This window comes from Tursiops truncatus, chromosome 2, assembly GCF_011762595.2.
Source record: "Tursiops truncatus isolate mTurTru1 chromosome 2, mTurTru1.mat.Y, whole genome shotgun sequence".
NCBI lineage: Eukaryota > Metazoa > Chordata > Mammalia > Artiodactyla > Delphinidae > Tursiops > Tursiops truncatus.
The window spans coordinates 3,516,440-3,541,644 of record NC_047035.1 but is presented as its reverse complement, the minus strand read 5'-3'; the positions used below and the strand labels follow the sequence as shown (position 1 = coordinate 3,541,644).

The following is a 25,205-nucleotide window of genomic DNA, read 5'->3' as shown; positions in this document are numbered from 1 at the left end:
CTATTGTAGCCAAGATTCACAAAGTCCGGTGTGTCAGGTGCCAGTTGAAGCATATGAATACACTTTTTTATCAGCTTTACTGAGATGTAATTCACATGCCATACAGCTCACCCACTTAAAATGTATGATTCATATGGTAGACCTACGTTTTATATTTCTTGTGGACCCAATCAGGAATTAGGATATAGCCTAGAATATAGTCCTATACACATAATATATCCTTAGAAAATACTTAGTAGTAATTTGATAATTATTAGCATCATGATTTAAATTAGTAGATATAGTACAGGAACAAATTTTGTTCTGTATGTGACCTGCTTTTCATATGATGGTGTACAATTGCTTTTGTTTACTTCTCACCAACCATCTTGCACCTTGCAATTTGGAGTTTTAGTCCTCAGCATTAAAATGTTTTTGGTGTTTCTTCCTGTTCCAGGACAAAAATCAGAAAAATCAAAGGTATTTGTTTAATAACTTGCTGTACTTAAAAAAAAAATGTACGATTCAATGGTTTTTGATATACTAGGTGATTAATTTTTTCAATTGTGGTAAAATATTCTATATAACAAAACTTTCTGTTGTAAGCGTGCCGTTCAGTGGCATTAATGACATTCACGCTGTTGTGCACCTGTCACCACTGTCTCTAAAACTTTATCATTGCCCCAAACAGAAACTCTGTCTTCATTAAATAGTAACTCCCCACTTACCCTCCACCCTCCCCCTGATGACCTCGAGTCTACTTTCTGTGCATTTGACTGCTCTAGATACCTTACGTAAGTGGAGTCATACAGGATTTGTCCTTCTGTAACTGGCTTATTTCACTCAGCGTAATTTGCTCAAGGTTCACCTATATGGTTGCGTGTGCCAGAAATTCACTCCTTGTTGTGGCTGAATAGTATTCCACTGTATGGCTAGACCACATTTTGTTTATTCATTTATCTGTCAATGGAAATTTGAGTTGTTTCCACATTTTGGCTGTTGTGAATAATACTACTATGAACATGTGTGTGCAAATCCCTGCTTTCAGTCACTTTGGGTATATACCCAGTAGTGGGATTGCTGAATCATATGGTAATTCTGTGTGGTTAGCTTTTTGAGGAAATGGCATACCACTTTCCACAGCAGCTGCACCATTTTGCATTCCCATCCGCGGTACACAAGGCTTCCAGTTAATCCACATCCTCGCCAACACTTGTTATTTTCCATTCTTTTTTATTATAACCATCCTAGTGAGCATTTTTTGATTTGCATTTCCCCAATGACTAGTGACCTTGGGCATCTTTACACATGTGTGTTGGCCATTTGTGTTTCTTCTTTGGAGAAATATCTTTAAATTCATTGCCCATTTTTTAATTGGGTTGTTTTTACTATTGAGTAACAAAGCAAGAAGTATTAGATGCTAGTTTAAACATTTGAACATTCTTTTAAAAGTCACTATTGGACCAGAAAAGGTAAATATTGTAATTCCTGAGTCTTTCCTGTCCCTTTAGTGGTCTTGCACAGGTTTCTTGTGAAATTTTAATTTTTATAGTTAAAAAAAATAGAAATTCTTAATACTGTATTCTTGAATTAAACTGCTTCTGATCTCTCCTCTCTTTTTAAGCTTTTAAATTCTGTGTAGCCTCCCCCATCGCACCCCAAAATTCAGGAAAAGCCCCTGGTCATATCCCTCAGCTGCTGCCTGTGGAGGTGATGGAGGCTGCCCTGCTCTGCAGCCCCTCTCAGAGTGACCCATCCCCGTACCCCATCCCTGGGGTCTCCTCGCGCCTCTGCCTCAACTCTGTCCAACATTCTGGAAGCCCCCAAGAAAATGTACCAAATCTTATCAGACTTCAGTATCACACAAAGTATTTACTCCAACTTAGGGTGAGGATGTGTTATTTTATGCTCCTACTAAACTGAAGACATGTGCAGATAGGGAAAGAAAAATGAGATGGCCCTGATAATTTAAAAAGCCCTCTTTAATATTTTTCTTCAGTGGTGACACATCCTTATTCCTATCTGTGTTCGATGGTCTTCTCCAAACTAAAGTACCATGTGAAGAAACCCTAACACATACTGTGCCCTTTTCCGATTTCAAAAATAAGGAGAGAAAGAGTGTGCGGTTTTCTGCGATGATTTCTCTTGGTGCATGTTTCTCATACTCTCTAGTGGCGAAAGAATTCACCGAGTGTTACCCCACATTTCTCACGGCCTCAGGGTCCCCCCCCCCGAGCCCACTCCCTGCAGGTCCCGGTCCCCTGGCCCCGTCTCTCAGAGCCTGGTCCTAATCCTGCTCCAGCAAGACTCAGTGTGCGCATCCCACCCTCTTCTGTCTTCCACCCGAAAGTAATGTGAAAGCCGATAACGTTTATAAATTCCCACGAATAACGCTAATACAGCTTCGCAGGAGTGAGGGCTTTTAACTGCGCTTGGCTACAAGGCAGGAGACGATGTGCTGGCTTCGGTGGGGTCCTTCCATCTTCAATGGTAGATAGAAAACCCTGACTCGGCACGAGCACAAAGCCACCTCAAGCCCCCTACGCCCAGTCCCCAATATTTCCACCCAGAACCACTTCATCTCTTGATCTCCTGCAGCAGAGGTAACATAATTGCTCTCTGGATTACAGAAGGCAGATGAATTTTCTGCACGTTAAAAATGTTCAGAGCCTCGCCTCGGTAAATTCCTTCCTTTGAAACTTCATGTATTATGACAACACAAAGCCCGTTTTGTCTTACTTCAGCATCGAAAGCATGTAGGTAATTAGATGAAGGTGTAAACTCTTGCGAAGGTGCTGGGAAGGGCAGTCGGCATACGTGTGCGTCTCGTGGTCCTGCACCTGTGGCACCCCGAAGTCTGTGTGTGTCCAGGCTCAGGAATTTTTAAAGTCTGATCCGTTTAAAAGACGTTTGTTGCTCCTGTCTGTAACCTGTAACTACTATTTTTATTTGTAAACGTTGTACAGTGCCCAAGAGCTTTCTGGGCACGTCGAACACTTTTCCACCCACCTGTCTCTTGAGGCTGATTGAGTTTTACTCTGTGGCCTTTTTCCCTGGTGTTGCAGGACAGGAGAGGGGCTCCTTGGGACGCCAGGCTCGCCTGCCTTCCCTAGCCACCCCCTCCCCCCCGCCCCGGGAGCAGGCCGCCCATTGGGTTTCCCCAGGAAAGCTCAATCCTGAAGTGCGCCCAGCCCCAAGCAGCCATTGTTGGCTCAGAGTAGCATTCCTCGAGCGGACTCCCGCTCTGCAAAATGCAGGCACCCTCGGAAGCAGCTGAAACGTTGGGTATTGGTCATAGGTCATTCCGAATAGTGTGAAAAGTAAGCCCAGCATATACCTCTGATTCCAGAAATAATACCTTTTCCAGAGACATCAAACAGCTAAATCAATTGTGTCCTGTAGTTCACAGCTTAATGTATTTCTCCTAATAAAATTCCATTTGCCAAATGACGAGGAATGGTGGATTTGTGACGTGATTTGCATCTGCTGTGTTCTTAAAAGTGATGCCAATACACAGAGTCTAGTAGGTACCCAAACACCTGTTAAATGGTTTTGAACAAAAAGTAGGAAAATCATTAAATGATGCATTTTTAAAAATAATCTCTATTTTTTTTAATTAATTAATTTATTTTTTGGCTGTGTTGGGTCTTCGTTGCTGCTCGTGGGCTTTCTCTAGTCACGCTGAGCGGAGGCTACTCTGCGTTGCGGTGCGCAGGCTTCTCATGGCGGTGGCTTCTCTTGTTGCAGAGCACAGGCTCTAAGCACGTGGACTTCAGTAGTTGCAGCACGCGGGCTCAGTAGTTGTGGCTCGCGGGCTTTAGAGCGCAGGCTCAGTAGCTGTGGCACACGGGCTTAGTTGCTCCGCGGCATGTGGGATCTTCCCGGACCAGGGCTCGAACCCGTGTCCCCTGCTTTGGCAGGCGGATTCTTAACCACTGCGCCACCAGGGAAGTCCAATAATCTCTCTTTAAAGACAGTTGTGTCATAAATTTTTACGTCAGACTTCAAAACTAGGAGCACTTTTAGAGTAAATTTTGGAGTTTTATAAAGTGTAAAAATGTAAAAGATTATCCAGGAGCCTGAAGGTCAAAAGCATAAGATAGAATCGTCCTAAATGAATGTTGTTGAAAAGCCCCTTGTTTTTAACCGCGGTGAGGACTCAGGCTGGCCTGTGAGCACAGCTGGCATGATCTGCAGAGCCAGAAATGACTAGTGCATGGAAACCACCACCAATCTGGGAGCATGAGCATTTGCAGTGATGTTCACAGCAGTCCTGAGGCCGGGGGGCCGGGATGACGCGTCCAGAGATCGCTGTGATAAGGCTAAACGGCTGCTTGAAGTAACCGGTTGCAGTTGTGCAGTTAGGTGTGCAAGTATGTGTGTGTGCTTTACATATACGAACAAAGTGTCTTGGATCACTGTGCTATTTTAGGTAGCTAAACTCTCAGGGGTATTGTTAATCTGCATTCCAAGTCTGATATTTTGGGTGAAGAACCTTTCCTGGTAGGAAATTTGGGAACTGCAGGAACACGATAACAGAAAGGTTGCCCGGCAGAAGCTGCCTGTCTGATGGGCACGGAACACAGTGCCCAGCACTCACCAACCGGGAGGCTGCTGCCGCCCGACGGGACGTGCCTCGCAGGGAGCGGCTTCACGGGCCTGCTCTGGGTGGGGCCCCAGCCAAGGCCAGGCTGCCGCCCATTCACTGCGGCAGCAACTTCTCAGGCACGTGCGTGGGTCTAGTAATAAAGTCTTCTCAGCAGCCCCAGGGCGAGGGTTCTCGTGCCCCCAGACTTTGATGAGGGCTGTGGGGCACCGAGGGGTGGGCACCCGCCCGTGGCCACACACAGAGGGCTTGCTAGCATCAGTGCTTGACATCTCTCTTTCCGATGCGTTTTAGCATGACTGAAAACACTGTGTACGCACACTGTGTATGTATGTCTGTGTACAAATATATATGAACAGTCAGTTAATTTGAGAGAGAAGCCGACTGTGCCTCTGTGTATATGTCTCCACACTAAGATATATATATGAATTCACATGCTCTGTGTTTCTCTGCTGGTCTTGTTCTCTCTGAACTCTCCTACCTGCCTCTTTTTTTTTTTTTTAAGGATCTGAGTCTTACTGAGATGGTAGTTAATCAGAGTGGTTCACATAAATTAAAACTGTGATTCTGAAGTATATAAAATTAGACCTACCTCTCTAATTATAAAAAACCGACATTCTGATTTACTGAATCACTGTTCCTTCTACAAGGAAAAAAGCGCCACCTCGTCTTGTGGCTTTGCAGAGGGGGCGCCTTACTGAGGAAACAGGGCGTCACACTGTGTGTGTCTCTTCCTTAGGTGGTGATGGCACTCCTCAAGTACTGGCCAAAGACTCACAGCCCAAAAGAAGTCATGTTCCTAAATGAACTAGAGGAGATTCTAGATGTCATTGAACCGTCAGAGTTTGTGAAGATCATGGAGCCTCTCTTCCGGCAGTTAGCCAAGTGTGTCTCCAGTCCCCACTTTCAGGTATGCGGCCCGGAGACGGTGGGCTCGTGTCACTTCCCTTTGGAGCTGGTAGGTCGCGGTGTGGAGCTGGTCATGTTTTGCTTCTCGGGTAATTTGAAGGTAATATTCAAGCTTTTGCTTCAATGAATTTCAGAGTAAGATCCTGAGACTTCAGCTCTACAACATACACTCTAGCACCTCGTCCCCCCTTGTCACTGAAAACGTGTTTCTCCATAAGAGTAATTAAAGACAGCTTCTCTGTAAACGACCTCTGGCTCTCTGTTCACTGGGTTCCCAAACGCACACAACATTATTCTCCACAACTTGAGTGGTCGATGCTCATGGAGAAGATAAAACTGTTTAGCTTTGCGTTCCCTCCCTCCATGAGCTCTTCATTTCTGACATATACGAGTTTGTGTCCCTTTACGCTTTAAAAAACAGTAATGGTTCTGATTTTTGTACCTTCCACATTCCTGTGTGAGAGGTGCCTCGGTCATGCCACTTCCCACTTTTCCTGATTTCCTCCTCACACCTTCCAAGCCCCTTTCAAAGGTCATCATCCCCAGTGGCTTTTCCAGCCTGTCTGCCTTCTTTTAACATATTGGGGACCCCATCCTTTTGTATCGTTGAGACGGTATTTGTTGTGAACTCATCGTGAACAGGGTAGAAATCTAGGCGCAAAAGGAGCAAAACCTCACAGTCACCAGGGAGTCGGCTGCCCAGCGGGAGAGGGGAGATGTGTCCGCACAGCTGACATCCATGTCTGCATTGCCGGCGGTTTCAGAACTGGCCGCCTTGGTGGCCTCCGCCCCTCCCGTGTTCCCTCGCTGCCCTCCCTGCTGTCATCTCACATCCCCTCCCTCAAGTGCCTCTGCAGGGACAGGCTCCGCCACCACCCATTTTAAGCGGAAGCCATGTTTCCGCACACACGCCAGCACTCCCTCCCGTCCCCTGCTGCTGTTCACCACACGACTTAACACTTCTAGCAAGTCAGACAGTTCGCCCATCGTTTGTTTACCCCCATAGAACGTAAGCTCCAAGAAAGCAAGGATTTCTGCCTCACCTGGTTCACTGCAGAATCCTCAGTGCCAGACGGCACTGCCCGTGGTGTAGACGCGTAATAGATGGGCGGTGGATGGCTGACGGATAGGTAAAATGAACTCGTTTGACTTGTCTCCTCGGCACCTAGCCCATGTCTAGCAGAAATGTTCATTGGACTCATGAAAAAATGAGTGACAGTGATCTTGACAGCCAGGAAATCGTCTGCCTCTCTGTTGAAGGCTCTTCAGGATTACAGTCTGTGGAGTATTTTAATTTGTAGAAATAATAATTTTCCAATCCAGTATAATTCATTCTGCTCTTTACATATATAATAGAGCACTTTGATCATCAAAAACAGCAGTCATGCCCTCCGTGTTTCAGGTGGCAGAGCGAGCGCTGTATTACTGGAATAACGAGTACATCATGAGTCTCATCAGTGACAATGCAGCCAAGATTCTGCCCATCATGTTTCCATCCTTGTACCGCAACTCAAAGACCCACTGGAACAAGTAAGAGAGAGCTGGCTGCCGTCAGATCGGGCCATTTTTAAAGTTTGCATATTTTGCTGATACTTCAATCGTGATTGAATCCAAGTCTGACTATCAGTTAAAAACAAAGATGCTGACTTCTTTGTGGGCTGTGTCTTGGCCTTCCGTTCACGTCCTTATCCCCGTGCCGAGCCCACGTAGGGCGTATTGCCTCAGTCCCCACCCCCCATCTCATCCCGGGTGGGGTCGGGAGCAGCATCTTCCGGGCCGCCTCTTAAGTTCCCTCCGGAACAGTTAAAGATTGTCACAACCTCAGGGCTCAGTCCCTGCAGGGGCACCGTGGCCACCCCACACGCGGGGGCCCCAGAGCCCTGCTGGCACTCACCCTGGGGAGCCAGAGAGAAGAGCAGGTAACCTAAACACCACTAGGAATCTTGACATCTGCCCCTGCTTCTCTCCTTTGTTCTCTCGCCTGCTGAGGATGAACAGACTGATTTACTCAGTGGTCATCTCCCGAGACCTTAGCAGTCAGTATGGACGCCATGTCATTGTCTCTGCTGAACTGGTACTTGTGAAATGTGGGCCACTGAAATGGGCTGATAAGTCGGGAGAGGAAATGGTCTGTGGTGGAGGACGGAAGGGAGACAGATCAAAAGAGATGAAGCATTCTGAGTTTCAACACGAAGCTTTCGTTACAGGACGATACATGGCTTGATATACAACGCGCTGAAACTCTTCATGGAGATGAACCAAAAACTATTTGATGACTGCACCCAGCAGTTTAAAGCAGAGAAACTGAAGTAAGTTGCTCCTTTCAGAAGTTATTCTTTCAAGGATTTTTTTTTTCCTTAATCCTAAAAAACCTCTCCCATTAGTTTGTCCTACAAAGGTATTCTTCACTTTAAAGCAAAATCAGCCCTTTTGTACTTGAAAAGCAAATTAAAACTTTGTTATGATAACTTATTTTCAAAGAAAACATGTTTAAAGTTAGCTACTCTCTGGGAATTCCGTGGCAGTCCAGTGGTTAGGACTCAGCACTTTCACTGCAGTGGCCCCAGGTTCAATCTCTGGTCGGAGAACTAAGACCCTGCAAGCCACACAGTGCAGCCAGGAAAAAAAAAAAAAAAATGTTAGCGGCTCTCTCCGTTACACTACTAGTTTAATCATTGCAGAAAGTGCATGTATAGTCACGAATTTAACTTTCAGGGTCTTTGCTTTTCTCAGGGGACACTTAAAGGCAATAACGTGTAGTCATTTTTCATGTTTGTCAGGCAGGAATTTGAACTGTATCCTGTAAGGTTTATATGAAAGAGCAGGAATCTTCATCCAGCATAGCTTTATTCTAATTTGTTGATCTCCATAAATTCGGGTGTTCTCTGGAATCTAGTGCCAGAGTCACAAAATCAGGGCCCTGCTCTCATGCTGTGAGGACTTCAGAACCCACATCTGTCCGGGGACAGGCTAGAACAGGGGTCCCCAACCCCGGTTAGGAACCAGGCCGCACAGCAGGAGGTGAGCAGAGGGCGAGAGGAGCTTCCTCTGCCACTCCCTGCCGCTCCCAGCCGCTCCCCATCTCTCCCCACGGCTCCCCACCGCTCCCGATCGCTCCCCACTGCTCCCAATCGCTCACATTCCCAGCTGAACGATCCCCTCCCCCACCCCCAAGTCCATGGGAAAATTGTCTTCCACGAATCCGGTCCCTGGTGCCGAAAATGTTGGGGACCGCTGTGCTAGATGACTCTGTCCCTAGGCTATGCTCGGAACAGTATGATTCATTAATTATCAAAATCACATCTTCAGAGTCAGGTGTGGACTGTGAGCAGATCTGATTCTTTGTCACTTGGAGCCGAGGTAGATAGACTTTGAATGGATGTAATTCAAATTACAGTACACATATAACAAAGTGCCACGTTCTTTCCTTAGACAGTATGCGTTTACCTGTGTGCAAGGCCCTGTTACGGGTTCTGGCAACACAGCAGCGAATAAGACAAACAAAAACCTCTGCCCTTACGGAGTTTACATTCTGGGTGGTGTGGAAAGAGAAAGACAGCAGAATACAAATGAGTAAGACATAGTGTGTGAGGGACAGTGACAAATGAAGCAGGAAGGGGCACAGGGAACCGGCTGTGGGCTCTTTAAGCCTTCAGGCTGCCCGGCCCATTTCCTGCCTCAGCTGAACGCAGTGTTCAGGTGTGAAATACGTGAACGTCGGGGCTTTTCTAACGGCGCATCCTCTTTCGTGGAACATCCCATTTCTGAAAGGGACCTTAAAGATCATGTAGCACATTTACTAGATTAAAAAAAAAAAGAGTTGGTCCCATGATAAGTCATGTGCTGAAGGTCATGTGCCTTGTTGGTACGGATGTACAGGCTGCGCCTCTGTAAGGACGTCTTCACCTGGTTCCTTCACACTAAGGTGTGGTCTCACTTTTCATGGGTATGTAAGCTTCTCACCAAAATCATACATGTCCTGTGATGAAGCGACAAAACAAGGGGAAGGAAGGAGACATAGATGTGCTTGTGCAAGTGTTTCTAAGAGCTTAAATTCTTAGACATGTTAAAATTTTGGTGTATTTATATTTTTAACTCTTTTCCTCTAAGCCCAGTTTCTTTTTTTTTCCCGTTATGTACCTTGTGGTCACCACTGTGACGTATGTGGAATAATACCAGACAGTGACAAAGGGGAATAGGTGTTGTGTTGCTGGCCACGTTCCCCCTTAACGTTTTCTCTCTTGAATTTGATTCTTTTCTCTAACACCAATGACATTTTACTATTTTTCAGAGAGAAGCTAAAAATGAAAGAACGAGAAGAAGCGTGGGTTAAAATAGAAAACCTAGCCAAAGCAAACCCCCAGGTACTAAAAAAGAGAGTAACCTGAAAACGTCTAGGGTGTAACTTGAATGTTTTTGTGAGATAGGAGTGTGGATTCATGGTGAGAGGGGAGGGAAATCAATTTCACTAACACTGTATATGAAAATATCTGCAATAAAAATACTTTTCAACTTTGTACAAGTACTTATTTTGCCCCACAAAGGTTTTTACCACAGAATTGACATTTTTTTTATTATTATGCTTTTAAAATAAGATATGAACCTTATGAATACACTGTGGTAAAAAGAAAGTCAGGATACAAGCTCTGTTTTGGGCCAAGATTGTAATTTGCTTTCTCAAATGTCATAGATGCTGTAGTTCAAACAATATTTTCCTTTCTTTTTAATATCAAATTAATTCTAAAGGAAAAGAAATTAGATTTGAAATAGATTAAGTATGAAGTCAATGTCCTCTTTCCTAAAATGAGGTTTCTGCAGGCTGAGCCTTTCTTGTTAAAAGGTGACCGACTTCCGTCATCTCAGCCGCTAATCCTTTCTCCCATCCCAGCACGCCCTGCCTGGCAGGTGGGCGCCAATGACGTGTCTTCTGGAACTGCCAGCACTGAAGCAGTGTCCCCTGATGCATTACCTCGGGCTGACCCCCGGGGGCTGGGCGTTGGAGCCCTGTCCCGACAGACGTTCTTTCTGATGCTATGTGCCTGTCCGATTATCACTGAAAATCATTTGCCACACTAAGAATTCTCAGGCTGTCCTTAGCTCCCCAGAAAAGACTTTACTTCCTGAGGAAAGCTACTCGGCTACCCCTAAAATCCTGAAAGGTTCAATACAGTGAACCAGATTACAGGCTATTTATTTTATTTGGTGAGAGGTATGCATAAATCATTATTATCTCAGTTGCTATGTGGGTTTTCAATCTCTCTGATGTTTAATAAAAAGTGATACATGAATACAGAGTTAATACCTATATGACAACATACTGACTTGTATTCCCTCTGATAAAACTATAACCAAGACACAAACCACAGGAAAATTGAATGACATCCTTAAGTGTATGTCCTTGATGCCACCTGAAACAAGTAACTGGCGTTTTTCTAACCATTTTTATTCCATGCTCTTACACAGAAATGCTATTTTATGTGAAAATAGCATGTGAAACTGTGTAGTAGCTAATTTAGGTAGATAGCTATGGGTATGTACTTCTTTTTTTTTTTTTTTTTTTTTTGCGGTACGCGGGCCTCTCACTGTTGTGGCCTCTCCGGTTGCGGAGCACAGGCTCCAGACGTGCAGGCTCAGCGGCCCTGGCTCACGGGCCCAGCCGCTCCGCGGCATGTGGGATCTTCCCGGAACGGGGCATGAACCCGTGTCCCCTTGCATCGGCAGGCGGACTCTCAACCACTGCGCCACCAGGGAAGCCCCTGGGTATGTACTTTTAAGAATAGAATTTATGTTGAACGTGAGGTTAAAATACTGACTGACGTTTGTTGTAAGACACAGTAAAAGCATACGTCTGGGGCAGTGTGGGTGGATGGACCCTGCCCGACGGGGCCCAGGCCGTCTTGCTTTGTCCAGACGGCCCCGTGCCAAGGGCAGACGGGTCCCAATCAGGGTCGTCAAGGACCCCGTCACACACACCCTTGAAATCAACACCCTTGAAAAACATGTAAACTATATACAGATCAGAGGGTCTGATGTTATTTATTTTACCTGGAAAATAGGAATAATCTCATAGAAAGTCGCATAAAGCCTTGCATTACAAGCGAAGAGCTGGCTGTGGTTGTATTAGCAAAGGTGGCCTGGTTTCACTGCTGTGCTGTAACAGATGTTCCTTCCAAAATATATATTGTCCTCATTTCTCTTTTTCTGAACTTTTCCTAAGTGTTCTTACATCACATTTTTATTCCTTTGGCTGCTCTGTTTTAAAATGTCTCGGGCCACAGCCTGAGTGCGGTGGGCTTTGCCTGCGCTCACCCCTGCATTGTGCTGTGGCGCTCTGACCTGAGCGCCGTCCTGCTCGCGTCTGCTTGTGAAAACCGTCTGTGACCACACCCCAGCAGGTCCTGTCCGCATGCTCCAGTCCACCGAGCAGTGTCTGAAACGGAAAGTACTTCGTGGACTAATGTCTCCAAGTGGAAACGAGGGCCTTGGTACCCGCTGTTCACCCTCTCTCGAGTCCTTTCTAAATGGTAGTCGTTGCTTGCCATTTACAACAGCAGCAAAAAGTAAATCGTGTTGTGGGTAATAGAGCTTGCGTGCCACTTCCGTAACGAAAACACGTAGGTGGGTTTTTGAAGCCCGATTCCCCATCTCAAATCTGCCGTTTTGAGAAATGATTTAATAGCTTCCTTATTTTAGGTGGGTTCCCAATCCCTCACTCTGTTCACTGGCGTGTACCTAGAAGTCTTCCTGATGCTGACCCTTGTGTTTTCACAGGCTAAGTCTTTCGTCTGCTTGGAGATGTGAAAGCAGGTCCCTGTTTAGGCCGGTTGGGATTTGGAAAGCTGTGGTCCTTCAGGATTTGAGTTGTGTCTGTTTTAGCAGTTGTGGCGGTTTAATTTTTTCATGGGATTAAAAAATGGGATTTAATTTTTTTATTTAATGTTTAATGTGATTTAATGTTTTTAAAGTGAAGATTTTAATAGTGAAGATTTCTAACGTAGTGAAGATTTCTAACATAAATATGCTTTTCCTAGTCCACCAAAAGAGGCCATGTCACAGTTTCGCTCCTGTCTCCCTTTTGTGGGGATCATGTGAAATGAAGACAAGGCACTTCTGTGAATTTTAAGTGTGGCTCTGGCTCAGTGTTTCTGCCCCTTTGCAATGACAAGACGACGCCATAGGAGGCCCAGGGCACAGAGTCTGGCTGCCTGCCTTTCCTTTGGGAGATGAGCCTCTCTGGGGAAACGGGCCTTCCTTATTTCACCTGTCAAGACCTTCAGCCTCGGGAAGGTTTTTATTCCTAGTGAGAATCCTCTGCCCCCGAGCCTGCTAGTGACACCGATTTTGTAGCATCCTTGTGCGTACTCTTCCTTGCCCTGAGCCCCAGCAGGGCCTCGGAGCCCGCACTGCTCTAGGCACGGCCGCTGGCAGGGTCCGTGTAGAGCGCTGGTGTCCTCTTGGTGCGGCCGAAGCTGAAGATCCCGCACCACCGCCCGAGCACTGCAGTGTCTCTGCTCTGTCTGCCCCGCCCAGCTGAGCCCCAGGGGGCAAGGCGCCATGCAGACCCCAGCTCCCTGCGCCCAGCAGGTCACCACCTCTCTGGGCAGATGGGTGCCAGCTGCGTGTCCCAAATGCGCTTTCCCAGGAAACAAAACTGAGAATGAGACACGGCCCCAGGTGTTAAGGAGGGGAGCCAGGATGGAAGCAAAGAGAATCCAGTCCGGGCGGTCGGATGATAGCACACGCTGGGGGTTGTGCCGGCAATGCTGGCGAGAGGCCTGGTCGCGCCTTTAGAGACACGTAAAGGAAGGCTGGAGGGTAGGGTGGCCACGGCGAGGCGTCCCCGCGGCACCAGGACCTTAGCCCCCAAGAGTGCTGGGCGCCCTGGAGGCGGAGCCAGCCTCTTAGAGGCTCACCTAAGGGGCTTAACCAGCCGGGGACTCAAGGCAGGGGAAGGGGCGACTGGGAAACCGAGCTGCTCATAGACGGAGCGTCACTCATGGGGGAGGGTGGGTGTGATCTGTGTCAGGGACAGAGCTGGAGAGGGGGCAGGACCCGTGGGTTTTATGCCCAAAACAGTGTGCAGGTGTCACAGCGTCATCCAGAGCTAGTGGCCTCGGCACGCTTGCGCTCAGGAAGCTCTTCCGGACACTCGGGGGCTCCTGGGGAAACATGTGGAGATGCCGCTGCTGGACGGGGCTGACGGGGGGGCGGCAGGCATAGCGCGCCGCGGGGGCCTGGGTGCCCATCGGGTGGAGGAAACAGAGCCAAGGGTGTGGCTCCCGCGAGGAAGCGGCGCATTTCCCAGGGTGGTGGAGAGGCTGGGCCAGGCAGCCACGGGGGCCGGTGGGGGGGTCGGGGGGGCGCGGGCAAGGGTCAGCGAGACCCTCGGGGCGTGAGGAGGGGTACAGACTGTCTTCCCAGCAGTGACAGAGGAGCGGGGGGCGGCCGGCACCACAGGCAGGGAGGGGCAGCTTCAGGGATGACTGTGGCCCCCGCGTGGCCGCAGAGCGGTCACCCACAGCCTGGTGCGCGGCGTCCCGTCGGAGAGGCGAGGCCCAGAGCCGCGAGGGTGAGCCGAGGGGTCGGGGGCAGGAGGGGCTGCTGAGAGATGAGCGGCCCTCTTGGTCGCTCACACGCCTGGCAGGAGGGAGGTGGTGGGCCAGGCGGGTCGTAGGGGTGGGTGCCGGGTCCCCAGCCCAGGCAGAGGGGCTCGCTGTGGCCAGGAGGGCACGAGCTGGGCACAGGGCGTGGGGGAAGGGGTGCGAGGCTGTGGCTCGGAACCCCAGCTCCCCCTTCACTGGCCTGGGGCCCCGCGGTTAGCGTAGGTACCTCAGCGTTCCCGTCAGCCAAGTGGGATCATAGCAGACACTTTACAGGCTGTGCTTGGAATAGCGCCCAGCTCGCGGCAGACGCACAGAGAGTGGCCGCCAAATGCTGAGGACAGTCAGGGCCTTCCGTGTGCCTTAGCTCACCCGCGCCGTCACAGCCACCTCCAAAGTGATCTCATACCCACGTCCCACTCACAGAAACAAAGTCAGAAACCCGTCCTGCTCACAGCAGGGCCTGACTTGGCCCAGACCCCGAAGAGAGTGGAGTCCCAGGGCGCCCCGTGGGGAACAGGAGCGGAGCCAAGGGGACCCCACTGACACGTGGGCGTACCAGGCCTCCCGCAGGGCCGGCCACGGAGTTGCAGAGTGAGGTGCAAGCTGTGGGACCGATTGGGGTTGTGTTGTTTGGGAGGAGAGCAGAGAGGCTGTGAGTAAAAGGGTGTGATCGGTAATGGGGTTTAGGCGAGTCTGGAAAATGCCGAGATGGGCAGATAGAGGAGGGCAAGGCTGTGCCCAGAGGTTGGGGGCTGGAGGTGGAGGTTTCCACGGGAAGCTTCCCGTGACCAGATCCAGGCTCACGGGGAGTCAGCAGGCTGGAGGCTCCAGGGTGGGGCGTTGCCCAGCAAGGGGCTGGGACAGTCTGGAGTGAGGCGACGCCCGGGGCCCAGGCGCTGCAGGTGTAGGCCGGGCAGGGAGCACTTCCCTGCACGTGGGCTCCCTTCAGGAGGGGCCGCGGGGGGTGGCCTGGGCCAGGAGCCCTGGAGCTGAGCCCTGAGCGCTGACCTGACCGAGAGTGACTCCGCGCTTTGCATTGCAGTACGCAGTGTGTAGTCAAGCGAGCACCATGAGCCTTCCGGTGGCAGTGGAGACAGATGGGCCTTTATTTGAAGATGTGCAGATGCTGAGAAAGACAGTGAACGAAGAGGCTCGCCAGGTAAAAGTGCACAGAGCTGAGCTGCGTGCGCTCCTTAGAGACTTGCTTAAGACGTGCCTGTGATCTTAGTGATGTGATAGACAGCACTGCCTCCTGTGTATAAGCTAAAGTGAAAAATGCCATGGTGGTAATCTTACAGGAAACCTTTCATCCATATATCTGAGATCAAATTAGTAGAAACAGTTTTTAAGGATTAAGTGTGTGCCTGAAATGTCTTTCTTCATTTACTTTAACAGTAATAATCCCAATTCTTCACTGCAGTCAGATGTTAACGAGAGCAAAGACTCAAAGGTTTGCGGTGATGTCTTCCCCCTCTGCGCCCTCTGCCCCCGTGCGACTTCTGCTCTGGCCCAGAGGCGCCCCTCTTACTTCTCCACAGTTACTGCCGGCCCCCGGGCCCCAGGACATCAGGCAGAGCCCTCATCCTCTCAACAGCAGGGTCACGCTGCCTCGCAGGCCTGTGCCAGGGTCAGGGCTCTGTCAGGACCCTCATGCAATACCCACACTCAAGTGGTTTTGTTTCCACTTTGTGGAGACGCATATTTAGATCACCACCGATCCAAAGAAAGGCCCCTATCGCTAAATGGGGAACCTTTGCGATCTAGGCTTTAAAGAGGGTAGTGGGTGGAGTTCCCACGTATAAGGAGCCTCGCAGTTGCTGTAGGTCTCTGATTGTACCTCCTGTTCTCAATCCTTGCAGTTGATAAAGTGCTAACTGGATTTGGGGATATGGGGATATGGGGATATGGCCCTTTCTGACTCTGAAACTTTAATCCCCTTTGAGCTAAGAATTCCTAAAGACATCCAGCACTACAATTCTGAAAAGTAACAAGTTAGGCTAAAATTATACTGCATACTGAATGCAGATGGTTTCTAGATGATAGTGTCATTCTGAGCTCAGACAGAGAGGGGTTTTTTTTTTAACCTACTTGTTTTTAACTCAAGTAAATCGTATTCCCCACCTGATCAGACAGGATCAGGCATCACCAAGAGCACAGGCTCTAGACCATGCAGACTGCACTGCCCAACACGGCAGCCCTGAGGCACACGTGACATGTGGCCGTCTGCACTGAGCCATGCTGCAGCCCAAAACACACCCGGGAGCTCCCAGGCTTAGTGTGAGGGAAGGACCTTGAAACATCCCCTTCATAATTTTCTGTTACTGACAACATGTTGAAATGATAGTATTTTGGATCTACTGGGTTAAATTTTTAAAATATTATTAAAATAAATTTCATCAGTTGCTTTTCACGTTTTCGATGTGGCTACTAGGAAATCTGGGATTCCATATGTGGCCGGCATCGTCTTCCGACCAGGCAGCGCCAGGCCAGATGCCTTTCCCTTGGTGCTTCCAGAGTAAAGCACCTGCACTGGCCCGTCCTTGCCCCTTCCTGCCCGGCTAGTTCTTGGCCTTAGGTTAAGATAAAAGCAGGTGGACGCAAACACGAAACATACAGTGCAAGAACAGCAGTAACTCGTTTTTTACTTCATCCAGTTGGATTCCATAATTTCCTCGCAATATTCTTAGCAGTGAACAGATTGAATAAAAAACGTGAAAATCCTTATCTTTCCCTCTCTCTCTGGGGTGTTAGTTTTCCTACTTCTTAATTTTTTTTTAAACTTGGAAAGGAATTTGAGGCCACCTCTTTGATTACCATTTTGATGTTTTGGCTTCAGGTGGGTTAAAAGACGTGAACACTGGCCTCGTTACTGAAGGCGGTCAGAGGAAATCAAAATCAGGGTCCCTGCTACCAGCAAGCCTGCCTGTGGGTTTGTGACCACATACTAGTCTTTAGGTCACTCGGGCCGTACAACGTAGAAAAGGAAACTGATGTCTAGCAAGCCAGTCTTTAAACATTAAATATTTTTAGGGTTGGAGGATTTTTCTTTTTGGTAGGTGCATCCTTGGACTTGATAATTAAAGCTAGGAAAAGAATAAACTATGCCCAAAATGTAATGAACGTATTACATAATTACGTAATCTATGGACCTGTGGTTTCTGATTTAGGGCCTACTCTAGGAGATGAAGGAACGCAAATTAAAATAGCTTTCTCATCTTGAGTAAGACTGCCTTTGAAAGTCAGCTCTAGTATCTCCGTGGTGGCCGATCTTCCAGCGGCCCTTGGAGGAGGGCGTGTCTCCCTCCTTCCCTGCAGGAGTTATGAAGGAAGCAGCCTCTGTAGTCATCTCCTCATTAGTTGTGAGACACCACGTGTAGACAGGACATTGCTTGGAGAGCTCTTTCAGTTTGCTGGTTTGTTTTCATGACTTTTGAAATTAGACTGTATGACTGAGTTTTCTGTGTAATTGACATTCTTACAAAAATCATCCCCCTACCCATAACCTTTAGATCTCTACAGATCACATTCCTGGGTTGGAAGACTCCATGCTATTAAGACGTCAGTTCTCCCCCAAAATTAACGCAATCCAGTCAGAATCCCAACAGGCACTTTTCTTTTTTTGAAAGACATAGACCAGTTAATTCTGAAATTCACATGGAAATGCAAAGGACCTAGAATAGCCGAAATAACTCTGAAAAAATAATAAAGTTGGAAGACTAACACGACCCAATTTCAAGACTTACTGTAGATTTCTATTGGTCAATTGAATTTCCCCCAAATATCAAAATAATCCCGCATTTCTTTGAAATGATTCGAATGTGGGCTCGGGATGCATGTGAGGGAAACGACAGTGTTGCCGGAGAACCGGGAGAGGAGACCCTAATGCTAATGGAATGTACTTGGTTGGAATCTTGTGGAGGAATTCAATTACCTATTTACCTGTCGGAACCATGATTTGGGTTTCTTTTGAGAAGATTGTGTAACCCTATATAGAACCTCCAAAATAAACTAGTAACGTTCATGTGAATGACATTTATATCAGAGACATTTAAAATGTTTTACAATTCTCATTTTTAACAGTCGGTCGGGAGGAAAGCAGTGTCAACCATGCAGTTAAGGAAGGTGTAGAAAGACGGAAGGTGGGAAGTGAAGGTATTCCTTACTCAGTACGTAGAAGTGTATTTAAGGCTTTTATATTTAGGAAAATCACTGACAATGTTATGTACATGAAGTATTTTCCCTTTTTTCCCTGTCATTCCAGCTTGTGATGGTGAAGACAAAGAAATCTGGTCCCTCGAGAGATTTTTGATGAGTTCTGTCCTAAATTCAGTAGTAAAACGTGCGCTCTTCTGTATGACCCACCCCGATGTCGTTTTCCCATTTACTGTATAGATTTAGCCTTTCAGCGTTGCCATTTTGCTGCAGACAGAGGCCGTTTCTCTCCGGCTCGCACCTCCGTAGGGGCGTCTGGGGCAGCGTGTCCGTCTGTCTTGTCTGCCCACCGTCAACAGCATGCTCGGCCCACACATCCCTCCACCAGTGTCACTCGTCTAGAGGGACCGTCTGCATGATGTCCCACTCTCCTGCCTCCCCTTTTTCTGATTTTTTTTTTCCCGCCTTGTCGCTTGTGAAATTGCTCTCTGCTTTACACACTGGTTTTAAATGGCTATGCAGAAAGGCTCAGATGGGTCCATCACACTCTGTCCTTCCAGAAGCTTCCGGGGTCATGTTTGCCTTCTCAACTTGCATTTATTGGTTCCAGGCATTTTCTGTCAAAATGTTTCTTCTCTTTGGAATGCCTGTTGCAGCATTTATTAAATATTTCAAGTATGGGAAAGGCCTGATTTTGTTTTGCTTCGCTTCGCTTTGTTTTACAGCTCCACCTGGAATGGACATAAAATTCAGGATAGAATTTCCCTCTGAGTTTTGCATTGGTCGAAGGCAAACACGCTCCACAGATGAGACCACTCTTACAAGGACTGTGACCGTGACAGGCAGCCCCTCAGGGACGGAGGGGCCTCCACAGTCTCCTGACATGCGGGGTTGTCCTGAAGGCATCTTACATTAGTTCCCAGGAGAAAAATACCAGAATTCCTGCCTTTGCCATAAATGAACGTTAATATTCAAATAACAGTTCTAGAAATAATCCTAAAATGATGTCATGGAAAATTCCTTACAAACCTTGATATTATTGAGGTTGTCAGATACAAGTTTGCAAAGAACCCTAAGAAACATTAGCTCTGCAAAAGTGTGCACTTTTCATACATGGCGTCTGCAAGGCCTTGGCTATTTCATTAACGCAAAGAGAATTACACTCTGCATGTCGTACCACCGACGTTGGCAAGCTGGGTGCTGTGAGGAGTGGTTAGGGATACGTTCTTTCTGTTGTCAAGTGATTGACTTAATACAGGTTTTCTTCTGGTAGGAGTTTGACCACCACCACAAACGTAACTTCTTCTCATTAAATATAATCTCCCCTTTGCTGGAGACACTAAACAGAAAGGAAGACGGGGTTCTGGTTAAAGTTCCTCATGTGCTGGCAGCTTCCTGGACGCTGTGTCTAGGTGATATAGGTGGCTCGTTGTTTTGTTTCAAAGATACTGCTATTGCTGCAATGGCCCTACTCCAAAACCGAATAACTTGTTTAACTATTATGCCTGGAAATGGACACTTTCGGTGTATAAACGCCCCATATCAGGGCCCCCCCCCCGCCTTTCTTTGCAGACACAGATCTCTAAATCCCCATGCAAAAAGGGATTCATGTAGGGCTTTTTGTTTTGGGGTGTTTGTTTTTGTTTTGTTTTGTTGAGTAAAACCAAAATGTCCTAACTTTAGGAAAAAAATGGAATGGAGTGGGAGTCTTATATCTTACCCTTATTAGGAAATTTTATACAAATCATTAAATACAGTTTTTCTGAATTCTAGAGGGTTTTTCCCCCTACATGACCCGTTTAATACCTCTCATTTTAAGTATCTTTTTTTCAAATTTGATAGAAGTTTTAGACCTGTTATTTATTGGCTTCGAGTCCAGTTTAAGTATGTTATTCATTCTTTCTTTTTATTTACCTCCAAGGGAAATTTCAACTTCCTGAAATGCTTCTGGAAGGGACATAGCCATAAACTGACTTCGGTAACATTTTGTGAAATAGGAAGATTTTACCATTTACGGGATTTACTAAAACTGGTGAATTTGCAAAATAGCGGTACTCGATGCTCTGTACAAAACTACTCATTTTAGAAGACCACAATGCCAATATTATGCACGCCGTCCTTGGGTTACTTTTAATAAATGAGGCGTTCTTGGTTAATGAGGGTGATAAGAGACATCCCGCCCTTTGTGTGCTCCAAATCCCCGGGGAGGCTCTGAGTGTGGACACCGCTGGCTCAGTGCAGAGCGAGCACACTTCCGGGTCGCTGGGTCTGTAGCCAACGCCGTGCGTTTTTATTCCAGGCACAGAAGGACCTGAAGAAGGACCGGCCCCTGGTGCGCCGCAAGTCCGAGCTGCCCCAGGACCTGCACACCAAGAGCGCCCTGGAGGCCCACGGCCGTGCTGACGAGCTGGTCCCCCAGGACGGGCGCTAGCCCCGACGCCGTGCGCGCGCCAGCCCCGCTCCGGTCTGTAGAAAGTACACGCTCTGTGTGCCATGCAAATCAGTTACACTCAAGTCAAAGCTTTCTCCAACCCCGTTCCGTAGGCAATAACATCCTTCCGCCTCAGCTCGAGACTAGGAGTTCAAACAATGGTGACCACCCAGGGCCACATGCCGCCCATGGTGTCCCCTGCACGGTCCCAAGTAAGCCGGTTTTCCAAAATCAGAGCTAAGGAAAGCACCCTAGTCATCATCTTCACGTTCTCCCCAAATGGAATTTGCGATCATTTAAGATAGGTGGTCCAATGATAATATCAGTGTTTTTCAAATCAAAGGAGCACTTTAAAAAAGTATTACCTACTTTTTAAGACTTTACAACCCTTGAGAGTGTTTCCACGTGATTGTTAATGCCAGCAGTTTCTTTCTGGGGTTTTTTGGGTTGTTTTTGTCTTTTAATCTCATTGAAGTGGTTCCTTGCTGTCATCGTTCCAACACCGCTCAACTGGGAAAGTGACACGACAGTCCCCGGCCGCTGTCTTTTCCTAAGGTCCTGCTTTACTTTGACCAATGCCACGCGTGCCACGTCCTGCGGCTGCTGCATATCGCTAAAGCCATATTTCCAAGTCTGCGGTCCAGGACCAGGATCCGGGAGTGAGCACGTAGGAGAAATTTGCTTTAAAAAGAGCTTTCTCTTGACTGGAATTGGAATTTTAAAGTGATGTGTTCGTGTTTTACTCTTTGCAGAATGATTTCTCTCTGCTTACACGTTGTTGCCTTTGAACAAGGCTCTTCAATTAATAAAATTATATTCTCTGAGAATTCCACATTTTGTAGAAAATTAGGACGAGATCATTTTGAGTGAGGCCAGCTCTCGGGCCTGATGCAGGCCACCGCTGCCTTTGGGCAAAAGTAGCAGGAACAGCGCCGTGGGCAGGCACCCCCCTCCCCGCAGTGTGGCCCTGAGGGCTTCGTGGAGGCGGCAGCAGCGATGGCTTCCAAGGAGTCTCTTTCTGTTGAAAAGAGCGCACGTAATAGACGCCTCATAAGGAAAATACAGCGTCTTGAGTTTTCCTCGGTCTTCAGTGCTGCTGAATATTTCAGGCTTCCTTGCATGGATTCAGCTTTTTGTTTGTCATGGAACAGCACGAGGAGAAAAATCTTTAAACTTAACGCTTTGTTCTTTATTTCTTTCCGGGTGGCCAGTATTTTGACTTACTTATCCTGCTTGAAAGCTATCTGAGATGCGTACTGCTGCTCTAAACCAGTGATTCTAGTTTCTTCTGTCTCTGGCATAAGATTCTATAACTTGATGTTAAATGTCTTGATACATCAAAGGTAAAACGTGGCTTCTTTCAGGATCTGTTTTTCAGTTGAGGTCTTGGGAATCCACTCAGACGTTGTGAGAAGCAGACGTGGTTCCCTGTGCAGCTGTGGTACCTGCTGCCCGTTGGTTTCACTTAAACCCTTTGATGATGTTTATTTCCTTGTTTCCTGTAGGAAAATCATTTGGAGGGAGGGGATTTCTGGTGTTCCAAGCAAGTGCTAAATTAGAAGCTGCCCCGGCTGAAAGGGGAGAAGCCCTCTTTGTGAGCAGGAAGTATCCATCCACTTCACCATGATGAAATTTATCCTTTAAAAAAAGTTTAGATGCCTTCTCCTTTTGAGGGAAAAAGGGTGCTTTTTATTGTATAAAGCAGCGTCTTATGTATTTTGATAAACCATTGTTTGAACTTCCGTCTTTAGCTGATAGATTCTCAGATATACTTGGTTTGGATGTTCTCAGTTATGTTTGTGACAGAGGTTTCTGGGAAGCCTCTCCTCTTGCCCTAGGGAAAAAGCAGAATACCAGTGTTTGGGTGATGTGGAAAGCTCAACGGATAAGAACATCTTTTTGTCTAGGTTTTACTTCTGCTCTTTATTGAAGACAAACATTCACCAAAAAGGGAGAAAAAAAAAAAGTTTTGAGAGAAACTAATTTTCTTTGACAAGAGTATTATTTAATATTTTGGCCTATGAAAGTTTTCCTAGTTAGTACTCAGATTCCCTGTGCTAATTGTTCAACTGACATATTATTACATAGATACACTGTTTATTCTGTACCAAACTGATTTCAGAAGTACTACATTGAAAATAAACTGGTGACTGTTTTTCTTCATAAAGTTCTGCGTTTGGCATCTTCACTCTTTCTGAAATGTATCTGTACATCAGAAATGTCACTATTCCGAGTGTCTTTTTAGTGCAGCTTTAGTATGGCTTCCTTTTAATATTGTACATACATTGTACCTTTGTTTTATGGTAATGAGTAATAAAAATGTAGACTTCATATTTTGTACAAAATGTCCTATGTACAGAATAAAAAAAGTTCATAGAAACAGCAAAAATAGGTAAGTGGCACAATTATTTTTCTTTAGAAAATATCTGTAACTTTATGCTTTAGTGAAATGTTAAGTACCTACATATTTTTTAACATTTTGTAATTCAAAACTTTTTGTTTTGACATTGTTTATGAAGAGAAACTTCATACACTTGCCATTTAATATGCTCTTTTATCTAATTTTAAAAAAAACTCTACAAATGGTGTATTATATGGACTAAATAAAGAACATGTGAATTTTACTGCTCATCATGACGCTAAATTTAGCCATGGTGTTGGGCAAGCCGGTTCCGATCTCTGTCCGGCGACAGTTAGGGGCAGGGCAGCCCCGCCAGGGATACCAGCTGGAGTCCCTCGCTCAACACTGGCTGGGCGCCCACGCTGCCGTCCATCACAGCCACGTCTTTGCTGAGCCTTCTGTAAGGTCATTTTTCTACTTTTCTAATGGGAAAAGGTAGAGATGACCTTTTAACGACCACCTCTTGTTTTGTGAGTAGGCAAATGTGAATCAGAATGCTGTTTATAGAAATGGAATTATTTGAGCCCTAACCATGATGTTTAAAATTATTCTTGAAGAGACACTGAAGTCTGGAGAACAGAGTCGTGTGGCTAAGAATATGAGTTTGGGATCCTAGCTGATCCACCCGCTTCTTACTGGGGGCCTTGCTGTCCTCACCGGTGCTGTTACCGAAAGGTCGCTGGGGGTAGGCCCAGTCCCGTCACTGCAATGACCTCGGCCTCCCAGCAGGTGGGCTGTGACCCAAGCCCCTCAGTTCCTTTATCTGCCAAACGGTCCCTGTGACTCCCCCCACCCCAGGACAGAAGTGCAGAAGTCGCCCTTGGAGCTGGGGTGTCTAGGAAGGGGAGGTGTCTAGGTAACCAGTCGTCTCAGTTATCAGTCTGGCAAGGTAAGGGCCCAGGCAAAGTCTCCAGGGTGGGATTCTCTGGCAAAAGAGACTTCCTGACTTCACTCACTCGTTCATAACACGATGAACAGGCCCCCTGCCCAAACCAAGAAGCAATCCAGTAACCGTAACTTAATCTACGTCCCTCACGAGCTTTCTTCTCCAGCCTGGAGACCGGCATGACTTCATACCATAGCAAGTTGCTTCATGGGTGATGAGACCCAGGTCCCTGGAGGCTCAGCGAGCGTATGCCGACATGATTTGAGACCCCAGATCTTCTCCACCTAAGGTGATGCTGGGACCGTGTCGGATCTCTGATGGCTGTGCACGGGTTCCCGCCGCCAGTCTGCACACACCAGTGCCGGCCATGATAAAGGGCTCCCCCGTACTCAAGACGAAAGGGCAACGAGCCGGTTCCCTTCCATTAAAGCACTATCTATCCTTTCACTGACATGCTTTTCCTCCACTCTTGGCATTAAACCTTCAGGAAGTGGCAAACACAGGATTTCCCTGCTGGCGCCGTGGTAAAGAATCCGCCTGCCAACACGGGACACGGGTTCGATCCCTGGTCCGGGAAGGTCCCACATGCCGCGGAGCAACTAAACCCGTGTGCCACGACTACTGAGCCTGGGCTCTAGAGCCCGTGAGCCACAACTACTGAAGCCCGCGCGCCTAGAGCCTGTGCTCCGCAACAAGAGAAGCCACCGCAGTGAGAAGCCTGCGCACCACAACGAAGAGCAGCCCCCGCTCGCTGCAACTAGAGAAAACGCAGCCGCAGTAACAAAGACCCAGCGCGGCCAAAACTAAATAAAATTAATTAATTTTAAAATTAAAAAAAATTTTAAATGGCAAACATAAATAGCAGTTTCTTAGTAATTCCCTACTTGAAAACAGTTGGCAGTACCGTGGGCCACCCTCCACCCCCCGGAAAAAATAATATGGCAACAGTGCATATCAGCCTCCTGACCTGTGGAATCTGGAATTCTGGGAACCCCTGGTCTAGTTCAAAACCCTTGTTTTACAGAAAATGAAATAGACCCAGAGACAGGAAAGCCCGGAACTAGTGGGCGTTGGCACCCGGTCCATCGTACATATTTAATGGAATCTCAGAGTTGGGTGCTTGTGGGTCGTCCTTTATGTTGCCTGCCACTTGCATTCTTTCTAGGTTGTGAATTTTTTAAATATCTCTAGGAAAATGAAAGATTTACTTGAGATAGGCAACAAGCTTCATATGGAAA

General features: G+C 47.2%; 1 protein-coding gene across 12 annotated transcripts in view; it reads left to right on the top strand.

Annotated features, from left to right (window-relative positions):
* The window catches only part of PPP2R5C (protein phosphatase 2 regulatory subunit B'gamma), a 131,796-nt gene extending 108,785 nt beyond the window's left edge, over nucleotides 1–23,011 (top strand). For 8 of the 12 annotated variants that reach the window (XM_033850604.2, XM_073800037.1, XM_033850607.2 and 5 more), the window contains 6 exons: nucleotides 5,325–5,495; nucleotides 6,897–7,024; nucleotides 7,702–7,803; nucleotides 9,786–9,858; nucleotides 15,140–15,256; nucleotides 20,549–23,011. In XM_033850604.2, the coding sequence (XP_033706495.1) occupies nucleotides 5,325–5,495; nucleotides 6,897–7,024; nucleotides 7,702–7,803; nucleotides 9,786–9,858; nucleotides 15,140–15,256; nucleotides 20,549–20,680 (723 nt within the window). In that variant the 3' untranslated portion in view covers nucleotides 20,681–23,011. Of the gene's footprint in view, nucleotides 1–5,324; nucleotides 5,496–6,896; nucleotides 7,025–7,701; nucleotides 7,804–9,785; nucleotides 10,017–15,139; nucleotides 15,257–18,177; nucleotides 18,264–20,548 lie in introns of those variants that run through there. The other 4 variants (XM_033850608.2, XM_019952271.3, XM_073800038.1 and 1 more) reach the window with 3 other exon arrangements.
* The last annotated feature ends 2,194 nt before the right edge of the window (nucleotides 23,012–25,205 follow it).